Raw genomic sequence first — 26,937 nt, forward strand, 5'->3', positions numbered from 1 at the left:
GGCATGGAAAATGAAAAGGAAGGGGAAAGAGGCCAGAGGAAGTAGTCCGGTGTTGTTTAACCACAGCTGCAGCAGCATCTCACAGGAAGTATCTCTGGCCAAAAGGGAGAGGGGTGGTCCCCCTTCCAGTGCTCTGCCCCTTGCAGTGTTGCAGACCTGTCTGCAGAGTGTTACAGCCAAGGCATATGCCTCTCAAGAAAGCCTGAGATATTGGAGCGAAGCAGTGAATCATGCACTGTGACTACATCTGCACTGGGCAGGAATCCTGCAGGCTTGATGCTGTCTTTGAGGTGACTGAAATGATACAGGTGGGTGGTGAGCAAACAGCTTTCAAAACCCTGCTAGCAGCCAGCACTGAAAACTTCACTGCTTGTTCAGTGCATCATGATTTCTTCATTGCAGCCTCCCTTTCGATTTAATCAGATAACGTACGCTAACAAGGCGAAGAATTTCTGCTTATCAGTTACTAATAATGCCAATGTTAGACACAACAGTTGGCCAGATGGAGGTAGTCACTTCCAACAAAACTTGACCATGGGCTTTGCCCCACACTTAGAAGGAGGGAGGATTCTTCAGCAGTATAACAGGGCCAAACTAAGGCTGTGTTTGGTTTTTAAAAGGAAAGCAAAATTATGCAGATGTAGAATTTTGGGAGGCCAGATGGATTGTATCTGGAAGTGTTTATCATTTTTAATATTTTGAAACCAGATGTTGATGCACAGACATTGCTGGTTGCAGCCATAGGAAGCTGTGTTAGAAGGACACTCTCTAACCTTTGCTAAGAAATTACAATGTTTTGATCCAGTTAAGATCAACTATTAGTACAGAACTGGCCAACCACTGCTGTAAGCCGTTAAAAAAAATAGGAAACAGATGCTCAATAGAAAGAAAGCTATCAGCCATAGCATTCCTGATCTTTTTATAAAATGTAAACTTAAATACTTTATGTGTCCTTTAATGAACTGCCATGGAACAACTTTAGTAGTCAAAACATTTCATAAGATTACACAAATGCAATTTGTCATTTATTAATATTTCCACAGAAGTGGTGTCCCTGGGAAAAAGGGCACGAAGGTGGCACATGCCAGGTGATAAATGTAAAGCATTTCTGTGACAAGAGCTCAACGCAGATCTGATACTCGTAAGACTGATGGAATTCTGATTGTAGGAAAGCAGCAGCTTTTATCCCTCAAGTAGACTGTGGCTGTGGGGGAAGGAACAGTCCCATCTGCATTATGAGGCAACATCTATAAATGTTAACAACTGTATGATAATTGATCATATTTGCAGGAAAGACAACCACAGCAGTGCTCAGAAACTGCAAATGGAGTAGAGATTTTGCTGTTGCAGCCCATTTTGTTGTTAGGTTGAAGGACTAACTATGCTTTTCAGCTTTTTTTTTTTTTTTCTTTCTTTTTTTTTTTTTTTTGCCTTTTTCCAAAGCCTCATTTTCCTAACTGAGAATGGTAATGAATGGCTGGCCCACATTAGTGCAGTGCCTGCTGCCCTCCTCAGAGCTGTGACTTCTCTGCCAGAGGAAGAACGGAGGGAGCTGCACCAAAACCCCAGAGTGAGTAAATGGTCTGAATTCCCCATGTCTTCATTTATTTCTGCAAAATGGGAATAATGCTTCCCACCTTCTGCTACTTGTTCACTTCAATAATGACCAATAATCAAACATTGCCAAGTTGCTTTAGAATTTAGTGGAGCCCACACAGCATCCTTTCCTTCAGACTGCATTATACAGATTGGCTTGCTTTTTCAAGCAAATTGGACAGCTGGATCCTCCTTCCATGAGGACAACAGAAGCAAGTTAAAAAAGGAAAGACATCTTCTAGGTATTTCTTAATGTGTGCTGGAAGCTAAGGAAGAATGATCCTTCCTTACAGGAGGGCTCTTTTGCAAAACACCTTTGGAGAAGCACTTAAAATGCTGCCTGTCCTGACTGCTTTGTGTATTGCCCCACGTTCTCCTGGAACAGGGAACAGTCGTGGGCAGGCAATGGAATGAACAAAACAATCTGATCTATGTGATCTTTCTGGGTTTCCTTCATCATCTATATGGCCCGGGGGAACAGTTAACTTAACAGTCAGGGGCATGGTTGAATCTATCATAAAGTGATCTGAGATGGGGCTAGGTTAAATATCAGTACAAGACAGTTCAGAATAAGGTTAGTTGTAGCCATATAGGTTGGGTTCAAAGTACCTTAAGTAGTTAGTCCCATTGTAACTCAGGCCTTCCAACCTACAGTGTAATCATGGGAGGAACTGACCAGCAACATACCATACACCTAACAGAGATTCTCAGAGCTGCTGTCCTGTTGTGAATCGTCCCGGTTGATTCACATTAAAAAAATTTAATTTCTCAAACAGAGCAGCAGTAGTTTGTTAAAATGTTGGACTGAATTGCTGCACAACCAAAATAACACTCCCCAAGATCTCCTCACCATTCAGCACAGCCTCCAGTGTTTATCATATGAATTCAGCACAACCACAAACTAATTTTTTTTCCTTTTGTCTTTTCCCCAGATTAAATGTGATTTCCACATGGGGCAAAGGGAGGGGATACCTCCTTTGCGTGTATTTTAGCAACCAAATAATTTAGTCTTTTATTCACAAACAAGCTGCTTCTTCTCTTCTCCCTGTCCTTGTTTTTGGAGACTATCCCACATTTCTGTTCATGCTAACCAGAGCTATATTACATCTGGCACTGTCCCTGTGATTGCTCAGGCAGCTGGAACAAGTTAGATTGCATTGTTTCCTATGACTTCCCCTTGCATATCAGTTGCCATTACTCCACCTCTGCTGGAGCACTTTTCCATCTATGTTCTCTCCTTCTGTTCTCTGCAAACTGCCAGAAGCCTTCACTGGTTCTTCATTTCCACTGTGAAGCAAAAATATCCCAAAACAGATGCTAAGGAAAATATACTATGGCTTTTGGACTAAAGCAATACACATTACAATAAATGCTACTGCACTGCTGCATTTGGGCCTGTCTCTGTTAAGGATGGGCATTTTCCTTTCCTGAGGGAGCGCAATGCGAGATGCTTTCCAGTCTTTTTTTTTTTTTTTTTTTGTTTAGTTTACTAATCTGAACATTTCCAAGAGGTGTCCTAAACCCCAGGTCCAAGGTTCATGTAAAGCCATGCAGATAATTTCTTCCCTCCAAGGTGTACCCATGTGTGACCCACCCCAGGCAGACCCTAGCCCAGGTGGGTTTTGTGGCAATTGCTACCTTAGTTTTAGTTATCACTGCTCTATGGCTCTTGCGTTCACACTTCTGGTTTATGACCACGTAGAACAGTGGGTTTTCCTCCCTGACCCACAAGTGATGGGCTGGAGGCTGCTGAATCCCAGTCTTTCATGGTTACAGAAGAAAGAAGGCGTTGCATTTGATGGAGTATGGCTAAAGTGGAAGATGTATACATTTTTTTATGAAGTACAGATACACCCCAGCCATTAATTTCTGGTCCAGATTTGGATTACTATTGTTTATTTGTTAAGTGCCAACAATGTGTTCAGTGCGGTAGAAGACTTGAAACAAAGACAGTCCCAGCCCTCAAGAACTTGGATCTGAATTTCTCCAAGAGTCAGAATAGGGCTTAGATCAGGTGTTCCAGTTCAGGCTCATCCCCATTATGAAGTGGTGCTGAAAAAATCCAGATGTTTAATAAATAATCACTGCGTTTTCTTGTAAAAATGTAACATTTATTGTAAATGACTAATTTTTTTAATGAATATTTTGGAAATGACATCTATGTGGAGAACCTATAAACTGCAATAAATTGTACAGGGGTTGCCTGATGTTTCTGGGGGCTAAAGAGAATGGAAACTCTTGGCCAAGATCATGAAAAATTTTCAGACAAGCCAGGGAGTGAGTGCCGATATGGTGTAATCTTAGGCATCTATTAAAGGTTTCAGGCTACATTATCTGTATAAGTGCTGAACAGGCATGGACTGAGGCATCAGAGCCTGTTGCAGCAAACAAATGTTAAGGCTGAGCAAAGCTCATTAGGAACTGAGGATCTCTTTCTAGCTATTCACTGTGAAATAAAATGATGCACTCGAAGAGGTAAAGGCATCCTTATAAAGCATAGTGGAAGGTCAGGAAGGAAGGGTTTAACTTTCTGTTGGGTATGTTTGGGCTTTAGGGCTCAGCCCATGCCACATCAGTCCAGCCTACTCAAGTACGAAGTGAAATCCTCAGCCGTAGATTAGTGGCACACAACACATGTGTGTGTGTGTGTGTGCGCAGCCTTTACCTTCCTCTAAATTTGCACCTCTGCTCCTGTGGGGTTCTGGGCCTCAAACACTTTGCATTTAGCATGGTAGTTGACAGAAAGTGCAGATGTGTTAGATGTGTAACCTGCTTTAACCAGAAGCAAAGCCCTAGGTATTCTAGCCTTAAACAATCTATTCCTCATTACTACTCCTGTGACAAATAAATTCAGTTGACACATATGACATGATACAAAGCCCAGGGAAAGCTCCCATTGATTTCCATGTCATTTTGATCAAACTATCAGAGGCTAGAGAATTACTTAAATTTTAAATAAGAATTATTATTTAGAACAAAATCCCATCACAGTTTTGCACATGTCATGGTAGAAAGCAAGCACCTGTTCTGGGTAATTTTATTCCAAGTTTCTGTGAACATTTTGTTCAGCTTATTTTTCTCCCATATTCCTTTTTCTCCCCGTCTCCCCATACTGGTCACCTCTGACGTTGCATTAACATGACTAATCTCTGGGTGGAAAAATTACATTCCACTGCGGATGTCTCTAGTCTGAAGCAGGGTGAGTGACACACCTGTGTACCAGACCTACGGCGTTGTTTAGTGTGGATAATAAATGAGTGGACGTGATTTGTTCATGGAATGTGTACAATTACAGGCAAATACTGTAAACCACTCAAAAGCCTTTCCACCGGGACAGATCCTCCTGTCTTTACTCAGACAAAATTCCCACCACTTCCCTGTCTAAACACAACCGTATTTGTAGTCCAGGTTTATCGCGGGCAGTCGGAAGGCAGGGGAGAAGGAGAGAGGTGCTGCTGTCCCTGTAGTGCCGAGAAGCGCTTTCCAGGTGGAGCTCAAGGGTGGGATGACCCCTGCTGCTTCGGCTGGGAATTGCCGGCCCCCGGAGCTGCTCGGCGTGGGAGCAGCAGCTCTGGTTGACGGCAGTGATCTCCACAGCTTCACGGAAAGGTGTGCGACTTTCTGCCGATTTCCAGCACATATTGGGGGCGCTTTGGAGAAGAAGATGATGCTATAGGCTCTTTAAAATCCGCTCAGGTGAGCCCTCCTTGCTCTATGTGGGTGACACAGGCATCCCCAAGGTATATGTGGTGGCTGCAATCCTATAATGATCAGACCAAAGCTGAGAGCTCTTGAAATCCCCTTCAGCCAGTGAGCTGAAGGCAGGGGCATCACTGCAGGGGAAAAGAAACTGGTGCAAGGCAGGTGCACACACAAGCAGAGCTGCCTGGGGAAAACAGACCAAAATTTGGCAGACTAAATTAAACAGGTTGTGAATGCTGCATACAACCAGAGGTAAGGTTAAGATGCAGAACTTTCACATTCACATCCAAACCTTTCCAGGTTTCAGGTAATTAGAATCACAGTTTCAGCAATCACAGCAATATCTTTTGGGATGTCTCTGTATGAGAAAAGGGGAAATCTGGACAGATAAGCATACTGCAAGTATTCACAGGTTTCAACAGTGTAGGCAAGAACAATCACATCAATATTCACCTGTGTCATGATTTTGGCTGGGATGGAGTTAATTTTCCTTATAGAGGCTCACACAAGGACGTGGTTTGGATTTGTGGTGAAAATAGCAGCGACACCAGAGGCATGTTTCAGTCGCTGCAGAGCAGTGCTTGCACAGAGCTGAGGCCTCTCCTGCTCCTGGTGCTGCCTGGCCAGCAAGGAGGCTGGGGGTGCCCGGGAGCTGGAAGGGGACACAGCCAGGACAGCTGGCCCAGGCTGCCCAAAGGGATGTCCCACACCTTGTGGTACCATGCTCAGCTGGGGAAAAGAAGGAGGAAGTGGGATGTTGGGTCGATGGCATTTGTCTTTCTTGTCATCATGTCAAGTCATCATGTGACGACCCCTGCTGTCCTGGAGGTGGCTGACACCTGCCTGCTGATGGGAAGTAGTCAGTGCATTTCTTGGTTTGCTGTGCTTGCACACCCAGCTTTTGCTTTACCTGGTGAACTGTCCTTATCTCAACCCATGAGTTCTTGCACTTTTACCTTTCCCACCTGGGGAGAGCGAGTGAGTGGCCAGGTGGTGCTGAGCTGCCTGATGGGGCTAAACCACAACAATCTGTGACCTGTAATGGTTTATCTGTGCTTTCAGAGGCTGGCCAGTAGGAGAAATAATACCTGCTTTCCCAGGGAGTTTCAATGTGAGGCAGAAAGGGAGGCTGGCATTCATCTCAACACAAGACCACAGCTGGAGAAGGCAACTGCCTTCCAGCAGCCTCCCAGGAGCAGAGTGGCTCAGGAGCAGTTTGTTCCCCCAGTGCTGCTGCAGTAACAGCTACACAGATCTCATGCCCTGACATGTCCCAGCTCTGTGCTGTGCTTCTTCCAGACCAATTTCATGCCCAGGGCACTTTGTGCACCTGGTCCAGTTTGTCACTGAGGAGGAGCCATGCTTCCCAGCTTCTTCTTTGCCCTTAGCTTCTCTTGTTCCTCAGCCAGCCTCAAAACACTTTTCCTCCCTTGCCTACTCCTGGTCCTGAGGATGGTCCAGGGTGATGGCAGAAGGGTCCTCAGCCATGCAGTGAAGGAGGCAGAAGAGGAGGAAGCCCTGCCTTGGTCTTGCCCAGAGGCTTCCATGGTGAAATGATTTGCCCCAGCCTTGGCACCCCTCCAAGCCACACTGGCTGTGGAACTGGGAGATAAAAGTCATTTGTGGCAGTCTCTCACTATTATTATTATTATGATTATTATCATTATCATTATCATTATTATATAATTATAAATTATTATTATAATAATAATTATTTTCAGTAAAAGAGATAGAAAATAATCCTTAAACCAAAATGTTTAATTTCTCTCCTCCTGCAAACAAATAATAGAAAATAATAATTAAAAAAATGAAGTCTCTGCAAAGTTTTTCTTTCTACCTGGAATTATTCTTCAAAAGCAGAGAGTTTATCTCTGATTTATCTTTTCTTTTTTTTTTTTTTTTTTTTTTTGCCCATTCCTTTTCTCTTCCAAAATATTTCAGGACTCTTCCACAGATTTGAGAAAGAGAATTTTCTGAACAACATTAGTAATATGTCTCCATCTGAGATTACTCTAGTCTGCCCAGAAAGTCAATAGGTGCATTATTAACTGCTTCCAGGCTTTTTTTTATTTTATTTTATTTCATTTTATTTTATCTCAGAGGCGGTGTTGAGATACCAAGTATTTCACAAAGTCTTTTGCCAAAACATTGTATTATTAAAATCAATTCTACTTCCAAAATGAAAAGCTGTAACCTGCTTGCTCTTTGTGTCAGGGGCTGAATAGGAGTGTAGCCAAAAGGATCAATGGATATCATCCCAAACTTGTATGGAAGCCTTCCATGGAGGGAATTGTAGAAAAGCTTGTTAGCTCCTAAGTACACAAATACATTTCTGAACATGTAGGTTTCTTCTATTACCAGTAAGTTTAAATTAGCTCCTAGAATAAACTGGACAATTTGATATTGCAACACTGCAGTCCATGTCAGTTTGATGTTCTTTCCATCAGTTTTACTGAGATGCTGTGTAGCAGGAAAGACTTACAGAAATCACTGTAGTTAGAATAAATAACACAGATAGACTACAGTTAGTCTCCTCTCTTTAGAGAAGAGAGGCATTCAGTAGTACTCTATTTTTCAGAAAAGAAATGAATATATCTAGCCTCACATCTCTCCTCAGCACAGCAGATGCTCTCCATCAATTGAACTGAAGTATGTTGAAAGATGTAATAGCACTGGCAAAGTCTTTTAGAGACCGACAACTACTGTGAATAATGCTATGACTAAGCCTACTATTTAAATGGCTGTGGTCCAAGGAATTTAAGGGTATCAGATACCTATGAGATTGGCCCACCAGCTCTGTTTCACTTGTTTCTTCTAGAATAAACCGATACAGAATATTTGTGACACTGAAACAGGCATATAAGAGAAGGACCACAGCTTGCTTAAGGTTGCTGGCAACTTGTTTTGCTATTAAGCCTCTCTACAAAGAAGAGCACGAGGAATGCTGTTTCTTTTTTTTTAAGTGAAGGAAAGTGCAGATATCTGAATTACCCTGTCTCAGTATGCTGTAACATCAATAGAAAAGAAACTCATTCAGTGAAAATACTGTATTTTTTTCTGACTTCTTTGAAAATCCAGTCGTGGCTCCAGAGATCTTATGGAATGTCTCCTGGGAACATATCTATGGCCAGCTCATTGTCTTGTGAAGCATGGGGTGATAAAGTTACAGAGATCCCAATCTAACCATTTATCTCCGCCTTTTCCAACACGCTGAGAGCTGGAAAAGCCCCACACACTGCAGCACAAACTCTTTGGACCACGCTCCTGTCATCTCTGAAGGCTCTTTCTTTCACTTCTATAGGCAACAATAGGTCTGGTCTGCTTTGCTGATAAATTATGTGATTCATCTGAGACATAAATTTGGCTTACAGCAGAAGCGTTTCCCTGGCTGAGAGGCATACTGTAACAACAAATGTACTTATTGGATTGTCTGCCACCACTGAAGTCATCGTCTTCCGGCTGAGGCCAAATGTTACAGTGCACGTCTCCCCTCATCTCTCAAGCAAATCACAAGACTGCTTATACAACTCCAAGAAAACTTAACTGTAGATAGTATGCTATGGAGCTGACACTTCTGTAATGATACACGTGTGATCTCAGTTTATTGGATGATCATCGGCTTTGGATACAGCAATTCCAGGAGGTTTTCTTGAGTAACACTCTCAGACCCTCACTACATCTTAGTAAGTGGGCCATGCAGTGTAATCTCTCTCAGTAAATGGGCCATGCAGTGTAATCTTCTCTTCAGATGACCTCCAAGACATTATTGCCACATCCTAAGGAGATGTTCGACTAGTCCCAAAGGTGGGATAATACCAAGGCATAATGTTTTTTTAATCCCTCAAACTCCACACATGCTCAACCATAGAGAAAAGGTTATCCCCTGGTGTGCCTCAAACGCCAAGTGTAAGGGCCATAGTCAGCTGAAATTCTGTCAAAATCACTGGATCCAGTGTCCTCTATTAACTGGAAGCACCTAACACAAACACGAAATGAGAGAAACTGTCTGAACTGTTTTTAAAAGGAAAACAATAATCCTGAAATAGCTCAAGTGTTTGATTAGAATTTAAGTAGGAAAAAAGATAATTTTTTGAATGCACAAATGTAAAAAACAAACTGGAGACTGTGTCAGAATAAAAGTAAAGAATAAAAATACTGAATGAACAGAGATTTTCCATCAACAACAGGTGACAAAGAGAAATATCTAAATGTTGCTTCATCTATTCCAGGCATCTTTGCTGAATGCAAAGCCAAGCACTACAGAGTATATAAGGTAATTAACTTATTGAAAGGTGTGAGTAAGAAGACACCAGAAAAAGTTGCAGTGTTAGTGTTAAGTACTACCAACCTTTTATGACACGCCATGCCCATTTGGCAGAAGTAGACAATAATTGTTGTTATTTTACTTTTCCTATATTCCACATTTTTCCCCTATAATATTGTGTAGGCAATACCAATAAAACTGAGAGAACAAATTCATAACAGAGATACATTTTCAAAACAGTTATAGCTGATCTGTAATTTTGACTGCCAAGTAAAGCTTTGAGGGAAAGAGCATGACTGATTTCAGAAAAGACTAGATTTTTACAAGGCAAATAAAAATACCATCAATTCTGTAAGTGCAGGTAGTTATTTATACTAGTTGCCAGTCTGCTTTATTAAACCAGTAGCTGCTGAAAGACTGCTGGAAGAAACCTTTTCAAGAGGGGGTACAGCCTCTACATGTTTCCTGAAAGCTTTTTTTTTTTTTTTTAAATTTTTTTTAAATTTTTTCTGGAACTATCTGGTGATGGTCCCTGTCAGAGTCAGGAGGCTGTACTTGATGGACAGTTGGCCTAGTATGTCTTTTCATAAAACACATGGCATCTACCTAAGTTCTCCTGAAAAACTTTGGAAGAAAGACTGAAACGACTCACACTTGTGAAAACATCAATGGAGTCTCAAAGCAGGAGACTTCCTCCTTTGAAAAAAAGCTGGAGCTGACCACAGAAAGCTAGTGAGGGAGTACAGGTCTCAGAACGTATGGACCTGGGTTTTATTCAATGAACCTTTCAATTTTCTTGTTAGTAGGCTTTGTCCCACATTGGAGATGGCTTTCTCAATGGACAAACGATATAATGAGCTAACGGTTTTTAAGAAACAAAAACAGAAAGTCTTTTTCAGGGGAGATCTGTTTATCTGAAGAAATGACTGCAAGTAGGTAAGTGGGCTCCTGCTGAATGGTTAACAGATGAGAGTGGCCATTCCCAGAGGTTTGGGACTGCTGATGGTTCTCCAACCACCTGCTCACATCTGTAGGAAAACAAAAAAACAAACAACAACAACAACAACAACAAAAACACAAAAAAAACACACACACAAAAACAGTCTTCTTTTATTTTATTTGGTCAGCCTTAGTACCCTGAAGAAGCCAAAAATACGTAACTGAGCATGACTTTTCCAAACCAGGCATTAATGATACATAGCACAGATCTGCTGTGAATGGGGACAAGTGTGATCAAATGTAAGCTGGACCAGAAGAAAGGCTCTGCATTTGGGAAGTAATGTACACACTGAAAACTTTTGAGGAACCCTGGGTTGAGTACAACGACGGAGAAATAGGAAAGAAGCTGTCAGCTAGCATCAGATTTCAGTCTACATGCTCTATTATTCGGTCTTGTTTTTAACAAAGCAAATATCAACACGATTGTTTTGTTCCTGACTATTCTAATAAATCCCAACAGTGAGAAAAGAGCTCTGACTTCTTCTCCTCATTACACTTTCCTGAAATCTATGAAGATAAAAGCTGTGAAATTGTTGCCTCTCCATATAAAAATGTGTCATGGAGACTGATTGTGAACTTACTACTGTGACAGTTAAGAAAGAAAATTTAAAGGGAAAGAAAAAAGGATTCTAGTTACAAGTCTAGGAGTATAATGGGATGATTTATCATGACAAAATTTTCCTTGTGATACATCTCACTGTTGAAATCAAGGATTGTTAGAGATAAAGCGGTTCACCCTCTTTTAGTTCAGAAATATACTTTAGCAATGTTAACCACTTCTTTACACCCCTCATCCTCTTAAAAACATTTAAAAGAAGCTGTTGTTATAGGGTCCAATGGATGCTTTCTATAGCCAGATGTTTTATTCTGTAGTGTTATTGCATCACCAAAGAAATCACTGCTGTTATGTCACTACATCTATCACTATTGCAGAGTCTTTGCAGCAGAGATAAGCTTCATTAACCCTAGCTGTCAGTGTGAGTGCCTCTATGCAGGAACTGGCATCTATAGGTGCAAGAGGTCAGCTGTGGACGTACATGTGGAGGTACATGGGAGGTTGAGATTAGCCTTCAGCAATGACAGCCAGCTGAGGGAAGTAAGGAGCCACATGTTCTCTGGATGTTTTCTGCTCTAACATAAAACCACAGAGTAGAGTGTGATGGCGGTTCAGCAGGAGAAGGAGAGGGCTGCCAATTAAAGATATATATAATTCTACCAACATCTGTGAAAATGGCTGAATTGCCAGATGGAAAACCAGTAAAGACTTTTTCAGCAACTCCTTAAAAACAGCCTGCTTTCATTATAGATGCACACCACCTTCTTCCCACAGAGCAGAATAGAAAAGTTCATTGAGGAAGTAAGAAGCTGTGTGGGGGCTTGGCCAGGGAAGAATAGGCATTTGATTTAACAGCAGGTACAAGCAGGGAGATGAGGTTTGTCTGGGATTTGTGATTCATGTCCAGCCATGCTGTGCATAAATCACTTAATGCTTCAACGACCTATGTGTTAGAACAAAATAATAGCACCTTTCCACACAGTAGGAAAAGAAGCAAGCTGTGGTTCTCTTAAAAGCACTCTTCCTGGGCTTGCTCAGCATCACATCTCTCAGGGTGGGAATCCCTTGAAGGGCTTCGGCTTGTTGGGAGACTGGAGGATTTCCATTTTCAGGTAATTTAATACAAAGGGAAAGAAAAGAAAGGAAAACTTCTGAACATTAAATACCAATCGTTAAGACTCCAGCTGCCCACTCTGACTGCTCTTTTCTGCTGGGACCCAGAAGTAAGTAAATGAACCATGAGAAGGTCCATGTTGTTAACACCTCTAAGCAGGCCTCTCTGAACATGATGTGAGTGATGGCTGATGGTGTATTGCAGAGTGTGGGAACAAGCGACGTGTAAGAGGTAAATAAAATACTTCTCTTGCCATTCAGAATGGGGGGTGTTCAGCACAGCTGCAGTGAGGTAGGAGCCGTCTTGAGAAACCACATGTAAACCATAGCCTGGGATATGCATCACCATTCAGAGTGTTTAGAAACCCTCAATAAAACCCAAACTCTACAGAAATCAGTGTACAAACCTCCAATAAATTACACAGGACAACTTCCAACATGGCTTTCACTATTCTCAGGTGTGGCTTACAGAAGGGTCTCTGCTTTTATCCACTGTAATGACTGAATCCTCCTCACTTCTCACAAAGGAATGTGCACCTAATCACTGGATTTACTGTCTAGATCAGGTGATTACAAAACCCCATAGATGCAGGGGCATCACTGCCTCTGCCTGTGTTGTGGATGCCTCTGCATGTAAATGCCTGTGTTACATCCAAGAACACAGCATGGCAGCAAGTTTCTCTTTCCACCCCATGCAGCCTGGTGCCAGCAGCACAGAGTGTTTCTCCGTGCTGCTCCAGGATTCACAAAGCAGCATCTTCCCTGCTTACACCTGACGTACACAGGAGATGCAAGGGGCATTCTACACAGAAGTTAATGAGGGGGCAGAGGCCAAGTTTTAGTGGGCAAAATGGGGGTGAGGGTTTGAGGAGGGAAGGCAGAGAGGATGAGGAAGACTCGTGGTGAAGAGGAAGGGAAAGACTGGGGCTCCCACACAGCTATAACTTGAGGTGGATCTTTGACAGCATCTTGAGGGACTGGCTGCCCAGGATAGGACAGATTACTGTCCTTCAAAGGAAGGATCCCAAGCGTTTCCTTAGCTCCATGCTGCCACATGCCTTTCCCTACCTGTGCCCCACTGCTTTGGCTGCCAGCAGCAAGGGGGGCAGCCACCATGATATGTTATTTATGTTGAATTTGGGCTCATTATTGCATGGCATTCCAGCACACGGACTCCACAGCATCTTGTGGGGAGATTGCTGTGTGATGAATAGACTGAGAAACGCCAGGCAAACGGTATTATTATAACACTACATAAATATGTTTTTTTTTTCTTTTTTTTTTTTTTTTTTTCATTTAACATTAAAACACCTGATTTCCTTTAACATTGTAAACATGTCACTTTATTAGGTCTGGGAGAGCTGATGAATTTAAAGACATTTTCAGCAAGCAAGTGGCAGCCTCTCTGTGCTTTATTTGGAGGTGAAGGAAAGAAACCTTTACCATGACAACATATGGAAGACTAAAAGGAACAGGAGAAACTTGTAACCCACTTTGAATTTTCCTGTAGAGAGGGAAGACTCATCCAGGTGATACTGGAGGAAAACAGTTAGAATATGAGGAAAATATGGGATACAATCTACTTGAAAGAGTTGGCTCAGGTTCTCTGTTTTGTAGCTAATAAATTCATCTTTCAGGAGGAAATTCAAATAAGCTGCATTTACTAGTTTTTAAAAACGAAAATGAGTGCATTAATTATGTACAATGTTACCATCTGCTAAATGAGGCGATTTTGGACAGGGTTTGGCAGTTTCTTGCCGGACACGAAGTTTAAAAACAAGACTTTTCAACCATAAAATTACTGCCCTGTAAAAGGATAGATAAATGTCTAAGCAAGTGCCTCATTACTGTCAGAGAAATGATTTGTTGTTTCATTTTACGTTTGTGTTTTCCTGGTGATTAGAGTGAAGGTTGAGTCAGACTTTCCATTACAAATAAACTGCTTTTAAGAAACTGCAGTATAACCAGAGAAGAAAAACCACTTTGAACATTTAGGCAAAGGGAAAAAAAATTAAAAACACTGGCAACTGCTTGGATTTTTAGGAATACCACTTGGGCTGAGAGGTTCTTGACTTATTGAAGACTTGTGAATAGGTTCTTCCCTGCTAGGACCCCACTAGAACCAGCTTTGTCTAAGGAGGATTTAAAAGCAGATCTGTAATGAAAAAAGGAACTGGGGTGGTGGCAAGATGAGAGGTTGGGTGAGCAGGATGGGTGCCCACCTTGAGAAGGGACCTGGGCAAGGTTGTCTCTCTCCACTCCCAACCTGCCATGGGGGGCAAGGCAGCTACGTGGACTCTGGCTTGGCAACCAGGCAGATTGGTTTTGAGCACAAACTTGCTTTTGATAAAAAACAAACAAACAAACAAACAAACAAACAAACTTGTTTTAGTTCCCAGTGAGTAACAGGAGAAGTTAAGCTTTGGTAATCACCTTACCTCTATCATCTCTCAAGTGTCAGTGGCCTGTGGTAATTGTTGAGAATAGGATTGCATTTCATAAATCAGTGTAGATGTGCTGTTTGAGCTGAGCAGACCTCCCCTGCATTTGGCTCTATTCCTTCCCTCACCCCCCAGTCCCCCCCCGTCTCTCCCTGTCTCCCCCTCTTTTTATTTTTTAACTTGTATTCCTTTAAGTATGAGTGACTGCAAGCCACAGATGTCATTAAGATTTTCTGGTAAATACTCCTTTGCATAGACTGAAGAAGTGTAACGCATGTGCCAGTCATGGTTTGTCCCATGACACCAAACACTAAAAGTTTTACGTGTGAGAAAGACAGCATTTGGAGCTGATTCACTCTTGTAAAGACAGCATTATAGAAAGCTCATGGGGACATGCTGGTGAGACAAAGGCAGAGATCTCCCACTGATGCTTCACAACCATGTGGCAGCGGTATTCACTGACAGTCTACCTGGAGGAGAAAAAAAAGCAAGGAGGACTGATGGGGCAGGGAGATACCAAATTGTCTTAGCAAGGAGATGCGTGACATTGCTCATCACCATGCTGGTGAAGGCAACAGGGACAACCTGCAAGGACCTTGCCTTCCCTCAACAGGGCTCCTGAATAATGGCGATGGGATCATGTACCTCCAGGATACACCTGCTAAACCCTGTAGATAGATGAGGAAGGAAAAGGCATTTAATTGTTGCTATCTCAGCTCTTGCCAGGAGGAATGAGTTGTATGGAAGGACTAGGCTTGCAGCTGGACCAGTATGTCCAGTTCTGTATACAAAGCACAGTCCAAGGGGGACAGGCCAGGACTGTGTGGAGATAGCAGGAGAAAGCACAGAGAAGGCCACACAGGAAGAGGAGTGATTTTGCCACCAGAAGCAACAGCTTTCATGCTGAAGCAAGTTTCACAGGGCAATACACGTCTGTCACCAACAGGACAGCAATCTGCATGAGTGAAAGAGAGTATTTGTTTGTTGCTAAAAAAATTCTTAGAAGATATCAGTTTCAGCCCCCATTCACCACTGCCTATTCCCACTGGATAAATGGTTTATTCCAGGAGAAATATATACATATATATATGAATTAAAATAATCTTTATAGCCCATTAGTGTGTTGCAATAGCAAGGGATTAAATCAACTGCACCTGATTGTTACTAAGGTTTCACCATAACATTTAACTATTTCCTGGAGAATTAATTTATTTAAATGTCTGTGTGCAGCAGATGTCATGTGATTGTGAATTGTGGTGACCCTGCCCTTGGGTTACACTAAGCAAACAGCTCAGCTACCAGGGGAGATATCCCTCCCGTGCCCTCTTGATTTGGGTGTGGGTGTCTATGGTGGTGGCAGGGGACTTCAGGGCCTCTGTGAGGTGAGGGCTGGGACCCGCAACCATGCGTGGGCACCTCAGGGACAGCATGGGGCAGGAAATATGGCACAGACAGAACAGAAGGGAACAGATGAGAGTGAAAAACAGCAGAGGGAACACCAAAGTCAGAGAAGGAGGAGGAGGAAGGAGGTGGTGCTTCATGTTGCTTGGGGGCTGGAAGGCCCACAATACTGAACGTGCTGTCCTCACGTTAACCCAGCTAGCTATTCTCCACACACCAGCCCTCAGCTCCACTGACAAGGAGACACATCTATTCCATGTGCTTCTTCCACAAACCCCATAAGGTCACTTCTGTGCTTCTGTTCCCACCCTGGAAAGACAACTCTGCTCACCTTGCTTCCTGGGGCTCTGAGAAAGTATATGGCATCTCCTGTTGGTCTGCTCTTGCAAAAGACCTACAAGTTGTACTGGATGTAAGCAGAAGTGTTGGCAGCCCTGCCTATCAAAGGGAGAGCAGCATGTCTGGCTAAGATGCTGCCTACAGCTAGTTCTGTGCATGCACCTCTCTCCTATAGCCCCAATGTCCCAAACAGGCCTGGAATCAGAGCTGTGGGGTCTCACCTTGGTAGCCCATGTGGCATAAGACCACTGGGAGCCTCTTTCTTTTCTCTGTGAAAGCTGTAAGGAGCTGCTACACTTTCAAGGCTATTTGGGATCCTAACACACTCACTGACAGCAAAGAGCAGCTACGGTATGAGCAATGTGGTAACAGAGAGGTGTGAAAACAAAGAAACAAGGCAGCAAACAGATGAAAACCCATGGACTAGAGTTTGTAGACAGCTGGAGGAGCAGTGCTGCTGTGTGGGGTGTGGGTGCAGAGCACAAAGAACACAAATAAGTCTTTCCTGTGAAACAGGAGAGATCCCCACACTGCACAGGCAAAATGCTCTTTCTTGCTGGTATTTTCCCATGTCTTATGAGCCTGTTCCCACTCTGCAGGCAACCAAACAGCTCACCACAGCTTCTCAGTAGTTAAATACTGCCTGGGAGGTTTTCTATTTGCAAAAGCCTTCACAATAGGCATTCTGACTTTAGAGCTGGGAAAAGACATTTATTTATTTATTTATATTTTTGTTTGTTTTTGAATTCTTCTTCTCTTCCTTTTTCTTCACCTTTCCTTTCTTTTTTCTTTTCTTTTCTTTTCTTTTCTTTTCTTTTCTTTTCTTTTCTTTTCTTTTCTTTTCTTTTCTTTTCTTTTCTTTTCTTTTCTTTTCTTTTCTTTTCTTTTCTTTTCTTTTCTTTTCTTTTCTTTTCTTTTCTTTTCTTTTCTTTTCTTTTCTTTTCTCTCCTCTCCTCTCCTCTCCTCTCCTCTCCTCTCCTCTCCTCTCCTCTCCTCTCCTCTCCTCTCCTCTCCTCTCCTCTCCTCTCCTCTCCTCTCCTCTCCTCTCCTCTCCTCTCCTCTCCTCTCCTCTCCTCTCCTCTCCTCTCCTCTCCTCTCCTCTCCTCTCCTCTCCTCTCCTCTCCTCTCCTCTCCTTTCCTTTCCTCTTAAAAAAAAAGTAATATTTTTTTTCCCCTGTTTTCAGAAACATTCCTGTTCACTATTGGGACCAAACCTTTATGAGTCAGAAGACTGGAAACCAAGAAGATACTAACCCAGATAAGATTTAAGTATATTAGGAGATGGAAAAACATCAGAGGCTTGATATCCCATCTGAAATCCACAGTCACCAGGCTCCTGCAATGGTTCATACTTTTTCTGTGTCTGATCCAGTGTGCTGTTGATTCACTCTTTCTCTACACAGGACTGGAAATGTTCCATTCATCAGTGTTGGTATGTGCACACATTTTGGTTTCAATGAGTCAAAAAATTCTAATATTTTCCAAATATCTCTCTCTTTTTTTTTTTTTTTAATATATATAGTAGAAAAAGTATGTGCTTCTTGGTGCATGGGAGGTTGTATAGTAACCTCAAAAACATGAATGAATCATTTTCCTTTTGCTGCTCCTCTGCTGTACTTCATTTTCCCAGACACTGAGAACACAGCAGAAAAAGCAAGTCTAATTAAAATCTATTCTCAACCTGACTCCTTGATATGATCTAGTTCACTTAAAATCCATGTCCTTCACACTCCTCTGCAATCTTGCTTCATGTTTATTGAAGTGCATATGCAAAGTTCTAATTTAGATGGATATTTGATGACTAATTCATCTGCGAAATTTGAGAAATGGTGCTTTGTTTGACAAAGCATTTTCTTTGCTCATCCAACATTAATAATAATAATAATAAAACTGTGAAACTTGCTGTTGCTTTCTCCGTGTTCTTCCCAACCAAATAAAAAAATCCCTCTTCATTTTCATTGGTGGTTTCACATCAGAGCCTCAATCTTTGGAAAATCAAGTCTTGAAACTTGTAGAGAAAATAACAGGCAAAAATAAACTATTGAGATGTTTTGAGTGTCATCATTTCTCCTATTGACTGGGCTTTTGGCAACTGAAAAAAATCCCTCCAATTTATAAACACTTGCAAAATGTTTCAGAATCCATTATTTGTTTGGAAAAGAGAAAAAGGATCAAACAAGTCATCTGTAAATGTGCATGCCCTAGCAATAATATGCATCAGCAAACAATGGAAAGAACACATAGCAAATAATTTCAATCTGAATTTCTGCTTAGTTTTCCTTGGAGATTCACTATAGATAATGGATACCTATTACATTATTCACTGTGAGGAATATTTCTGCACCCAAATGAGGAAAAGTTATTTCTCCATCCATGCTTTTTCTCAGTATAATATTTTTACTTTGGTTCAGTGCTGCAAATTATCATGTGCAGGACCTATTTACAGTCATGGAGAACAATGAGTTTCAGAACAATGAGAAATGAGGCTAATGCTGTGCTATAATCTAGACAGAAACTGTTAATGTTGAAGCCCCAAATATCTATTTTTTTTTTTATTCTGATGTTTTAAAGGGAAAAGTTCTGAAATCTCCCACAATTTTTAGTCACTCAGTCTTCTAAAGTGGTACTGAATATTTATTTCTCTTCTCCAGAGTTACATCTAAACCCATCTAAGAGATGAAATGTTAAATCTACTGTCAACAGTGTACCAGTCTGCTCAGTAGATGGGTCTTATTAATGTTTTGTCCACTCTATTTTTGATGCATCTTCCTCTTGGTTCCTCAAATTGGAGTTGAAGGCAAAAGTACCACGTACCCACAGATGCATATTACATTCCAGTGTAACCAGTAAACATGAAGAAATTTATTACATATTTTTAATTCACTTGAAAATATGCACATTTTTATAAGGTTTTTATTTGTCAATAAGCATTTTCTGTATTGTGCAATGTCCAGATAGCCACAGTCATCTATATAATGTTGCAAATAACACATAACTTTTACCCTGTCTACTAATAGACACTGAGAGACCATAGCCATTAAAATTAAACAAAGGAACAGTTTATCAGAGAAAACAGTGTCTTTGTCATCACTTGGGAATCTTTACACAGAAAACAGTTGTCTGTGTAACAGAAATGCTTTAATCTAACTCCTGGGAAAAAAATCTGTTTGTGGTCTGCCTCTTGTGGTTGAAGCACTGTGGTTACTGAGGATCTGCCACTTGCGATGTTGTTTCCAAGACTGTAACGTCACATCTGTGTGTGCTGATAATCTTGCAGCCCTGCTTTTGAAGTGACTGCCTTAAAGCCTGTGCAAGCAGACTGCAGCGGCACTGCATCCTGCAAGCCAAGGCCAGCACCTGACATGAAGCACCACTCTCAAAGACACATACAAAGTTTCACGAAGCTCAGCTTTGACTGGAATGGCCACTTGCTCCTCAGTAGCTCAGTCCATCTCCCATACAGCCCATGCTTTGGAAGTAGTGGTCCATAAGAAGGATATTAGCATAGCACTAGTAAGTGACTTGGTAAGTGAATTTAAATTAATGTGTTATATGTCTAGGCTTTCACACTGGTACTGTATTTTGTCCCCAGGCTATCACAAAAAAAAACCACAACACATTGTCTCTCAGGCTGCAATCTGGAACAAAACATCTACTGGTCTTGGTAAGGAAACTTCAGTTCCCCACAAGGGCTGCACCTTGCAAACAGCACACAGAGAAGCCAGTCTTTACCAGACCACAAGGTCATGGAGTTGTTCCTTACATGGATCACTGAGATATCATGGACATACTTAAGAGTTCAAAGTCACATTCAGTTCCCATAAGAGGTATCATGTACTGAGGATTTCAACCACAAACTAAACATCTTACAACATAATATAGTGCAGAAAATAACATTTCCAAGTGTATTTATTGAGAAATAGTAAAGATGTACATAATTTTACAAGCTTTCAATTTTAATTTACATTTTCTTAAATTATGTAGGCCCTAATAAACTATAATCTTCTAATACATGACAGAGACCCTTGGCTTCAATTATATCTCAAAAATGCTGCTTTTGCTGGGATTTGGCTCATGTCACTTCAGCTCCTCTTCAGAGATACTAAATACCATATTCATTTAAAGCATATGCATGGTATCACTCTTGTAAAGAAGAGATGACTTTTGAACCAAAACCCTGGATCTGGATACACCCTCACAGCTAAACTCTAGACTTGCTACTGTGTGCCAAGTCCATGTTTCCCATAAACTCTGCAGTTCTGATTGGTTGTGGGACTTCACCTGCTCTGATATTATGTGTGCTTGTATACAGGATTTTGGGTTGGCATCTCTCTTGTTGGTGCTTACACTGGAATATACTCTGCATCTACTGTGGATGTAAACACTGCTGCTTCTAGTGAAATCAGTTCTGGGAGCTAGCTGCCACCTATACCTTTGTTCACTATCTCCATAGGCATCTAAAAAGAAAAATCATTTTTAGCTTTTGCTTCCTCTTTTACTGATATACTGAGCTGCATGGAGTTATATATCTATTACGTTAATACTTTGTGACTGCGATCCCACTGTGTTTGTATTCTGAAAGCTGACTATTCAAATGCCTAATGAACATTCAAGTTCTGTACTGACTGAAAACTGCTAATCAACAAAAGGCATTATATCCTATACTTAATTTGCACAAAATACTTGCAAACATGACATTGTGCTCAATCTTGGTTATTCAGGAGAGGATGAATGGAAGGCAGTTTCTAATGAATATGCTGTTGAATTAAAATGCACTCAATGTCAAAATGACCAACCTTCAGTTGAATCTACTCAGGCCCATCTGAAACAGTCTCACATGACTACAACTCTGCCTTGGTTATTTTCTCCTCTGTATAGTTCATGCAGTATATTATTATTATCACAGTAAGTCCTTTCTACAAGGCAGTCTTACAAAACATAGTTTCATTCAAAGATATATATAACAAATTTTGCATAGGAAGAGAGTATTTGTATTCTGAAATTTTGCTTTAGAATTTTAAGATTATGAAGGTTTTTTTGAGATAAATCTTTGATTTTTTTGGTGCATTTTTGTGGATTTTTCATCTTTATAATTAACTTCTGCTACATTAAGACACAGAATCCAAATTAAAATCAGAACTTTGTCTTGTTCTGAAAAATTTCCCTCCTTTTGCCTCTATCTCCTCTCTGAAAGTCCGGTATATTAATTGAGCTGTACCTGCCATGGAGAGTTGAACATAACTCTACTGCAAACCTTTTATAAGAACTAATAATTGTTGCTGGTTATTGCTTGTTTTTACTTCTGATTTGGAAAAGAACACTGAAAAACTGAAACAAAACAAAACAAAACTTAAGAAATAAAATTGCTTCATGCATTTAAATAACACTATCACTTGTAAAAAAAAAAAAAAAGAAAAAAGAAAAGAAAAAGGAAAATAAATATAAGCTACTTCACCATACCAATTATTACTTTTTATTTTATTTTTTTAAAACAAAAACTTTTATGCGGAGATTCTCATGCAATGTTCTGATGCTGGAACTTGAGCGGGGCTTTTTGTTGAAAATTTTTCCTATTCCAGTAGAAACCCGTTTTTTCCTCACCTGAAAGACTACGAAAAGCTGGAACCACAGGTTTTATGAAAATGTACGTTTAGGCCAAATTTGAATAGGCAAATACTGTATATTTAAAGAAGGTATTTGTCATTTTTGCTTGTTGGACACACAAATCTATCACCCAAGTAGCTAGTGTATAATGATTTTATATGTCGCTAGTCTCATCTGATGGTTTCATACTTTCCAGTGATAAAAAATTATTAGTTCATTGTCTGGTGACTTGTATATCAAATTCCAAAGCAGCAAAGATTTCCATTTTTATGAAATTATAAAGGAGTTTTGCATTGGCCTTTTAATGGCTTTAGGCTTTCGCCTACCAAATAAGTTTCATGCAATCAACAAAGATGAAATTTGTTTAATACCTGATGACTAGACATATGCTGGCTTCACAGCACGTGCTTCACAGCACATAGATGGAAGAACATCTCAGTGCTGACTACTGTGTTTGTGTAAGCATTCTGGAGTTTGCATTTAACATCTCTTGCACACTCGTAGCACAGGAAACCTTAGGCATCTAGATGTACAGTGATATACACCAAAAATCAGTTTCCTTCTTCTGCAAAGAGAGATGAACCACTTGTAGTTTCTTCAGAGTGCTCAAGCTGCATGTAGGATGCTAGGGACCTTGTGTCAAATACAGAGCTTGCTCATTTTCCAAAGCTGAAAGGCAGCATGTTCAAAACTTGCAAGGTAATTATCACCATGTGGACCATAATTATTAATAGAAATGAATAAAATTAAGGTAATATATTTCTCAATATTTCTTCATTAAAAATCCCTTACTTATCTGCTGTTCATATATCTGACATGCTATTGAAATTTCTGGATTCAAAGACTCTTAGTGTTGCTTCTGTGTAATCACAGAATCACAGAATTACTCTTATGTAATCAAAAATAGGTGAAGAAAATCATGTTGACCCAAGACAGAAGACAAATTTATGTGGAACACAATGGAAAAGCCACCAAAATGCTGTTATATTTACCAAGCTAGACTGTGCTCCTGAAAGGGTCAATGTCATAATGCCAGCAATTCCAGCAGCCTGTGTTGATCCTGAATATACTAAATGTAGAATAATTTATGCATCTGACTGGTAAGAGATTCTTTGGGATTTTTTTTTTTCTTTCTAAAGAACTCGTGTTTTATCCCTTATCTGTGCTTAATACCGCATTTTCACCCTCTGGTAATGCCACCAGTGATCTCTAGGTACCTTTTTCTGCTGGGTGGGAATTTGTTCTTTCACACACAGCAGATGTACTCACTGTATGGCTTTCAGCAGACTAAGTAATTCACGAATATGGCTCTTAGCACTCTCATCAGAGAATCAAGAACTGATGCTGAAGGTGTTAAACACTTTTTTTTTTTTTTTTTAGCTTTCAAGGTAGCGGTCCCCAATATCAACCTCCCAACATACTCTTAACTTTCCTCAAACAATCAATGGAATTACTGAGAATCCGAATAAAAACACAAACTTTCCTTTATTATTTTTTTTTCTTACTGCAGCAAATACTTAAATGCTTTGGTGCAGCCCTGCTCTTTGATTTCTTTGAATTTCAAATTTGGTCATGTCAAAAATTATCACAAAATCTTTTTTTTTGTTGTTGTTTTGTTTTTTTGTTTATCTACATAGTTTTTAACCAAAATTACATTATAACACACAAACACAGTCTTTTCTTTAAGGCACAACACATCATTATGCACATTCTGTTTGCCAAACTTATAAAAGAGACAATATTATATAACCCTCTCCCTCCCCTGTCCCCCCAAAAAAGAAAGAAAAATTGCATCCACTTCCAAAATCAGCTGCTAATAAAGTCACAGTAAATTATTTTCATCAATAATTTACACAAATTACAGGTCTAGACAGGATTGTCATTATACAGTCTGAGTGCATTCCAATTCAGATTTTCTGGGTTAGGTAGGCTAAAGTCTGGTTCAAACCTCAGTGCTGAGAATATATCCCATTTTGAGGAATGTTGTTGAACACCACCTTGTCGGTTGGAAAACGCGTGTTGGTGCTTTGCCAGTTTGAGTCCTTTGTTCACTCCTGTCAGGGCTCATTTGGTGTGTACCAGCAACCTCCACAGTTTTAATTCATTTAAAAACGTTGCATATATAAGACCATAGAGCTTCCTTACGTAGCACTAACGTTTTAACTCCATTCAGCAATCTGAATTCTTCAATTTGGAATTTTTAATTCCAAATATTTCTTCCCTTCTTAAGACAATTCATATGTGTAAAGCCAGAGGCACTGAATCACACATAAAATTTCAGTGTACTTGAAATATATATATATATAAAAAGGATCGCCAACTTTAGAACACAGTTACAAATACTCTAGTTCCAGTGCTTGATGGAGAGCCAAGAGGTCCGAATGACTGGATATCCTCCAGAAAGGCATGTTGTGCTGTGTTTATCAGAGGGGGGAAAAAGGTCAGGAACAATGAATGCTATGACAGAGCGTGGTGTCTGATAACAAGTCTAGTCAGATTACCACCATGGATTTTACACCACTGTGTTTTAGGATTGATTTTTGCTAGTAAGGTACTGACAAAAATCAGGCCAAAATAGATCTGATGTTAATAGCTCAACTGGAAGTAAAATAATTAGACAGTCTTTCTTAATAGTGTCTTTGGAAAGAGCCCATTATTTATGAAGGGCTATTTGCTATATTTTTATTATGGAAACCCATACAAAGGAGCATTAACGGTTTCTGCTCCACTTGTTATACTTTGCAAGCTCATCTGACAAAGTTATAGGACTTTCATTAAATGAGGGTTCACACACAACACTTTAAAACAGAGTTAAATTACAGTTTTGTCCTTATAGGAGAAAAAAAAAAAAAAAAGGAGGGTGGGGGAGAAAATAGCACATTTCAGTTTCTAAAAGAAGATAGTGTGTTACAAAAAGCATCAGTGTATAGTGCAGGTATATGCACTACTCTTTCAGCAATTTTTCAGGCTACAATAAAAATTATACTTTCAAGTTCTGTTCAGTTCTGTTCAGTTCAAGTTCTGTTCAGATCTATTTGTAATGGGCATCCGTCCCTCTGAATTCTGTATCTATTCATGCAATACAGCCAACATTAAGAAAAAAGCATGCCAAACTGGAAAGAAGTACACAATCCAACCACCTTAGTTTAGCACAAACTATGAAAGACCCATCACCAGTACTGTACCTATATCAAGGAACCATTTGGAATGAGCATTTCAGATATTTTCACTTTCTTTTAATTCTAATTACGTTGTAAAAACTTACTACTAAAAACACGCTTAATTTTACTGCTGCTAGGACAAAGATATTTATGTAAACTGCCCTGTGCAGATGTCCTGAGGCAAAAATTTTCACTTTTCTGAACATTTTCAGGGCCCATACTATGAAATACAGTTCAAATTATTACCATTTTCATCTTTTTGAACATGAAAACTTATCTGGTGAAGTTTAGACTTTTGTTTGTAAGATGAGGAAACAATCCTTCCAGATTTATTTATTTTTTTTTAATTTTTAGAAACACAGATTTGGTGCACAATCAGTATGCTGTTTTCTTTTTCCATTTACAGATGTGTCTTTCTTGATGCAAATGAAGCAAACTATTAATATTTGCTTCTAAAAATTATTAATTCATCATATTTTCTCCAGCTACCTACATACTTTTGTTAATGTTAACAAAAAATCTTCACAGTCCTTTTAATGGTTTTCCACATTCTCTGTAACATTTCTCTTGAAACCACTCTGTTTTCACTGCTTTAAAACAGTGAAAATGAGCAACCAACCTTCATGTCAAACCCCTGCTGTCTTCTTTTTATCTGTAATTTGCTTGAAATAGTCAGACATTTTTGACCCAATCATTTTTTTGGGGGGGTCTATTTTTAAATAATTTTGCATTTTTTTCATTCCAAACTGAAATGAAGCAAATGCTAGAATCCAAATGGTTCATTTTACTATAAGTGCTGATCTCATCATGCTCTTGTTGCCTTGCACCTGTAGACTGAAATTATTTGTCATTCTGCCATTGTGCAACACTGACAGAAATGCAAACAGAAAGGCTTGCATTAGTAGCTATGTATCACACCAACATTTCAGGAGACAGGTTACCTTTTTTGCTGCCTGTTCTTCTTCTACACCATCCCCAATTACAACATACACTACTTTTCTGCCAAACCTTTGCATTATTCGTTCAAAGCAACTTTCTTTTCCTGGAAGATAAATGAGATAAGAGTTCAGAGTGAAGTTACCTGATTAGCTGCATGCTCCTCATCTCGGCCATCTCCAATCACAACATAAGTTATGTTAGTGCCAAATCTGGACACTATACGCTCAAAACAGCTCTCTTTGCCTGAAAAACAATGCACTACTTGTTCAAGTTATCAAGCAAGTTATCATGACGCTCTACAAAGGATTATTGTAGTGGTAAGACATTGCTACTACTACTACTTTTTTATAGTTTCCAGCCTTGGGACTTAGAGCTGAGACTGCTGAGAAGGAATTAGTTCCCTTAGTGATTCTAAGATGATTCAGATAAACATAAATCTATTAAGAGCTTCAGGAAAGCCACTAAGTAAGATGAAGAAATTAGAAGCATTGTGAAAATGAATAGGTTAGTGAAAGAATAAATGAATTTAAATGTTTCCCTATTATTGTAGTAATAATATTTCAAGGACAGCTACAATTTTAATTTTAACGTATCTGCAAAAATGCATCATGGAACAATGGAAAGAGAACAAGAGAAATGTTTGGAGAACAACGGACACAGAAAATAAAATAAGACAACAGGTTCCTGGGAGAAATTCCATGAAGTATCTGTCTCTTTAGAGGATAGTGAAAACAAGCAGGCTATCCCAGTAACAACAAACAATAAACTGCAAAGTCATCTACCCATCTTCCCAAGCCTCAGTTTTATCACTAAATGCTTATG

The 26,937-nt window shown here is 40.1% G+C and overlaps 1 protein-coding gene and 1 long non-coding RNA gene across 29 annotated transcripts in view; one reads left to right on the plus strand and one right to left on the minus strand.

The window, feature by feature from the left end:
* The first annotated feature begins 73 nt into the window (after nucleotides 1-73).
* LOC113843223 (uncharacterized) lies at nucleotides 74-18,090 on the plus strand. Its single transcript, XR_011808369.1, has 4 exons — nucleotides 74-308; nucleotides 1,444-1,570; nucleotides 5,000-5,292; nucleotides 17,596-18,090. It is a non-coding gene; the product is annotated as an uncharacterized lncRNA (long non-coding RNA).
* A 5,391-nt stretch (nucleotides 18,091-23,481) lies between these two features.
* EYA4 (EYA transcriptional coactivator and phosphatase 4) overlaps nucleotides 23,482-26,937 on the minus strand; it is a 154,544-nt gene continuing 151,088 nt past the window's right edge. For 22 of the 28 annotated variants that reach the window (XM_038176297.2, XM_038176293.2, XM_038176292.2 and 19 more), the window contains 2 exons: nucleotides 26,118-26,218; nucleotides 23,482-24,429 (listed from right to left, as the gene is read on the minus strand). In XM_038176297.2, the coding sequence (XP_038032225.1) occupies nucleotides 24,349-24,429; nucleotides 26,118-26,218 (182 nt within the window). In that variant the 3' untranslated portion in view covers nucleotides 23,482-24,348. Of the gene's footprint in view, nucleotides 24,430-26,117; nucleotides 26,219-26,257; nucleotides 26,359-26,937 lie in introns of all 28 variants that reach the window. The other 6 variants (XM_038176305.2, XM_038176303.2, XM_038176299.2 and 3 more) reach the window with 1 other exon arrangement.

This window comes from Anas platyrhynchos, chromosome 3, assembly GCF_047663525.1.
Source record: "Anas platyrhynchos isolate ZD024472 breed Pekin duck chromosome 3, IASCAAS_PekinDuck_T2T, whole genome shotgun sequence".
Classification (NCBI taxonomy): domain Eukaryota; kingdom Metazoa; phylum Chordata; class Aves; order Anseriformes; family Anatidae; genus Anas; species Anas platyrhynchos.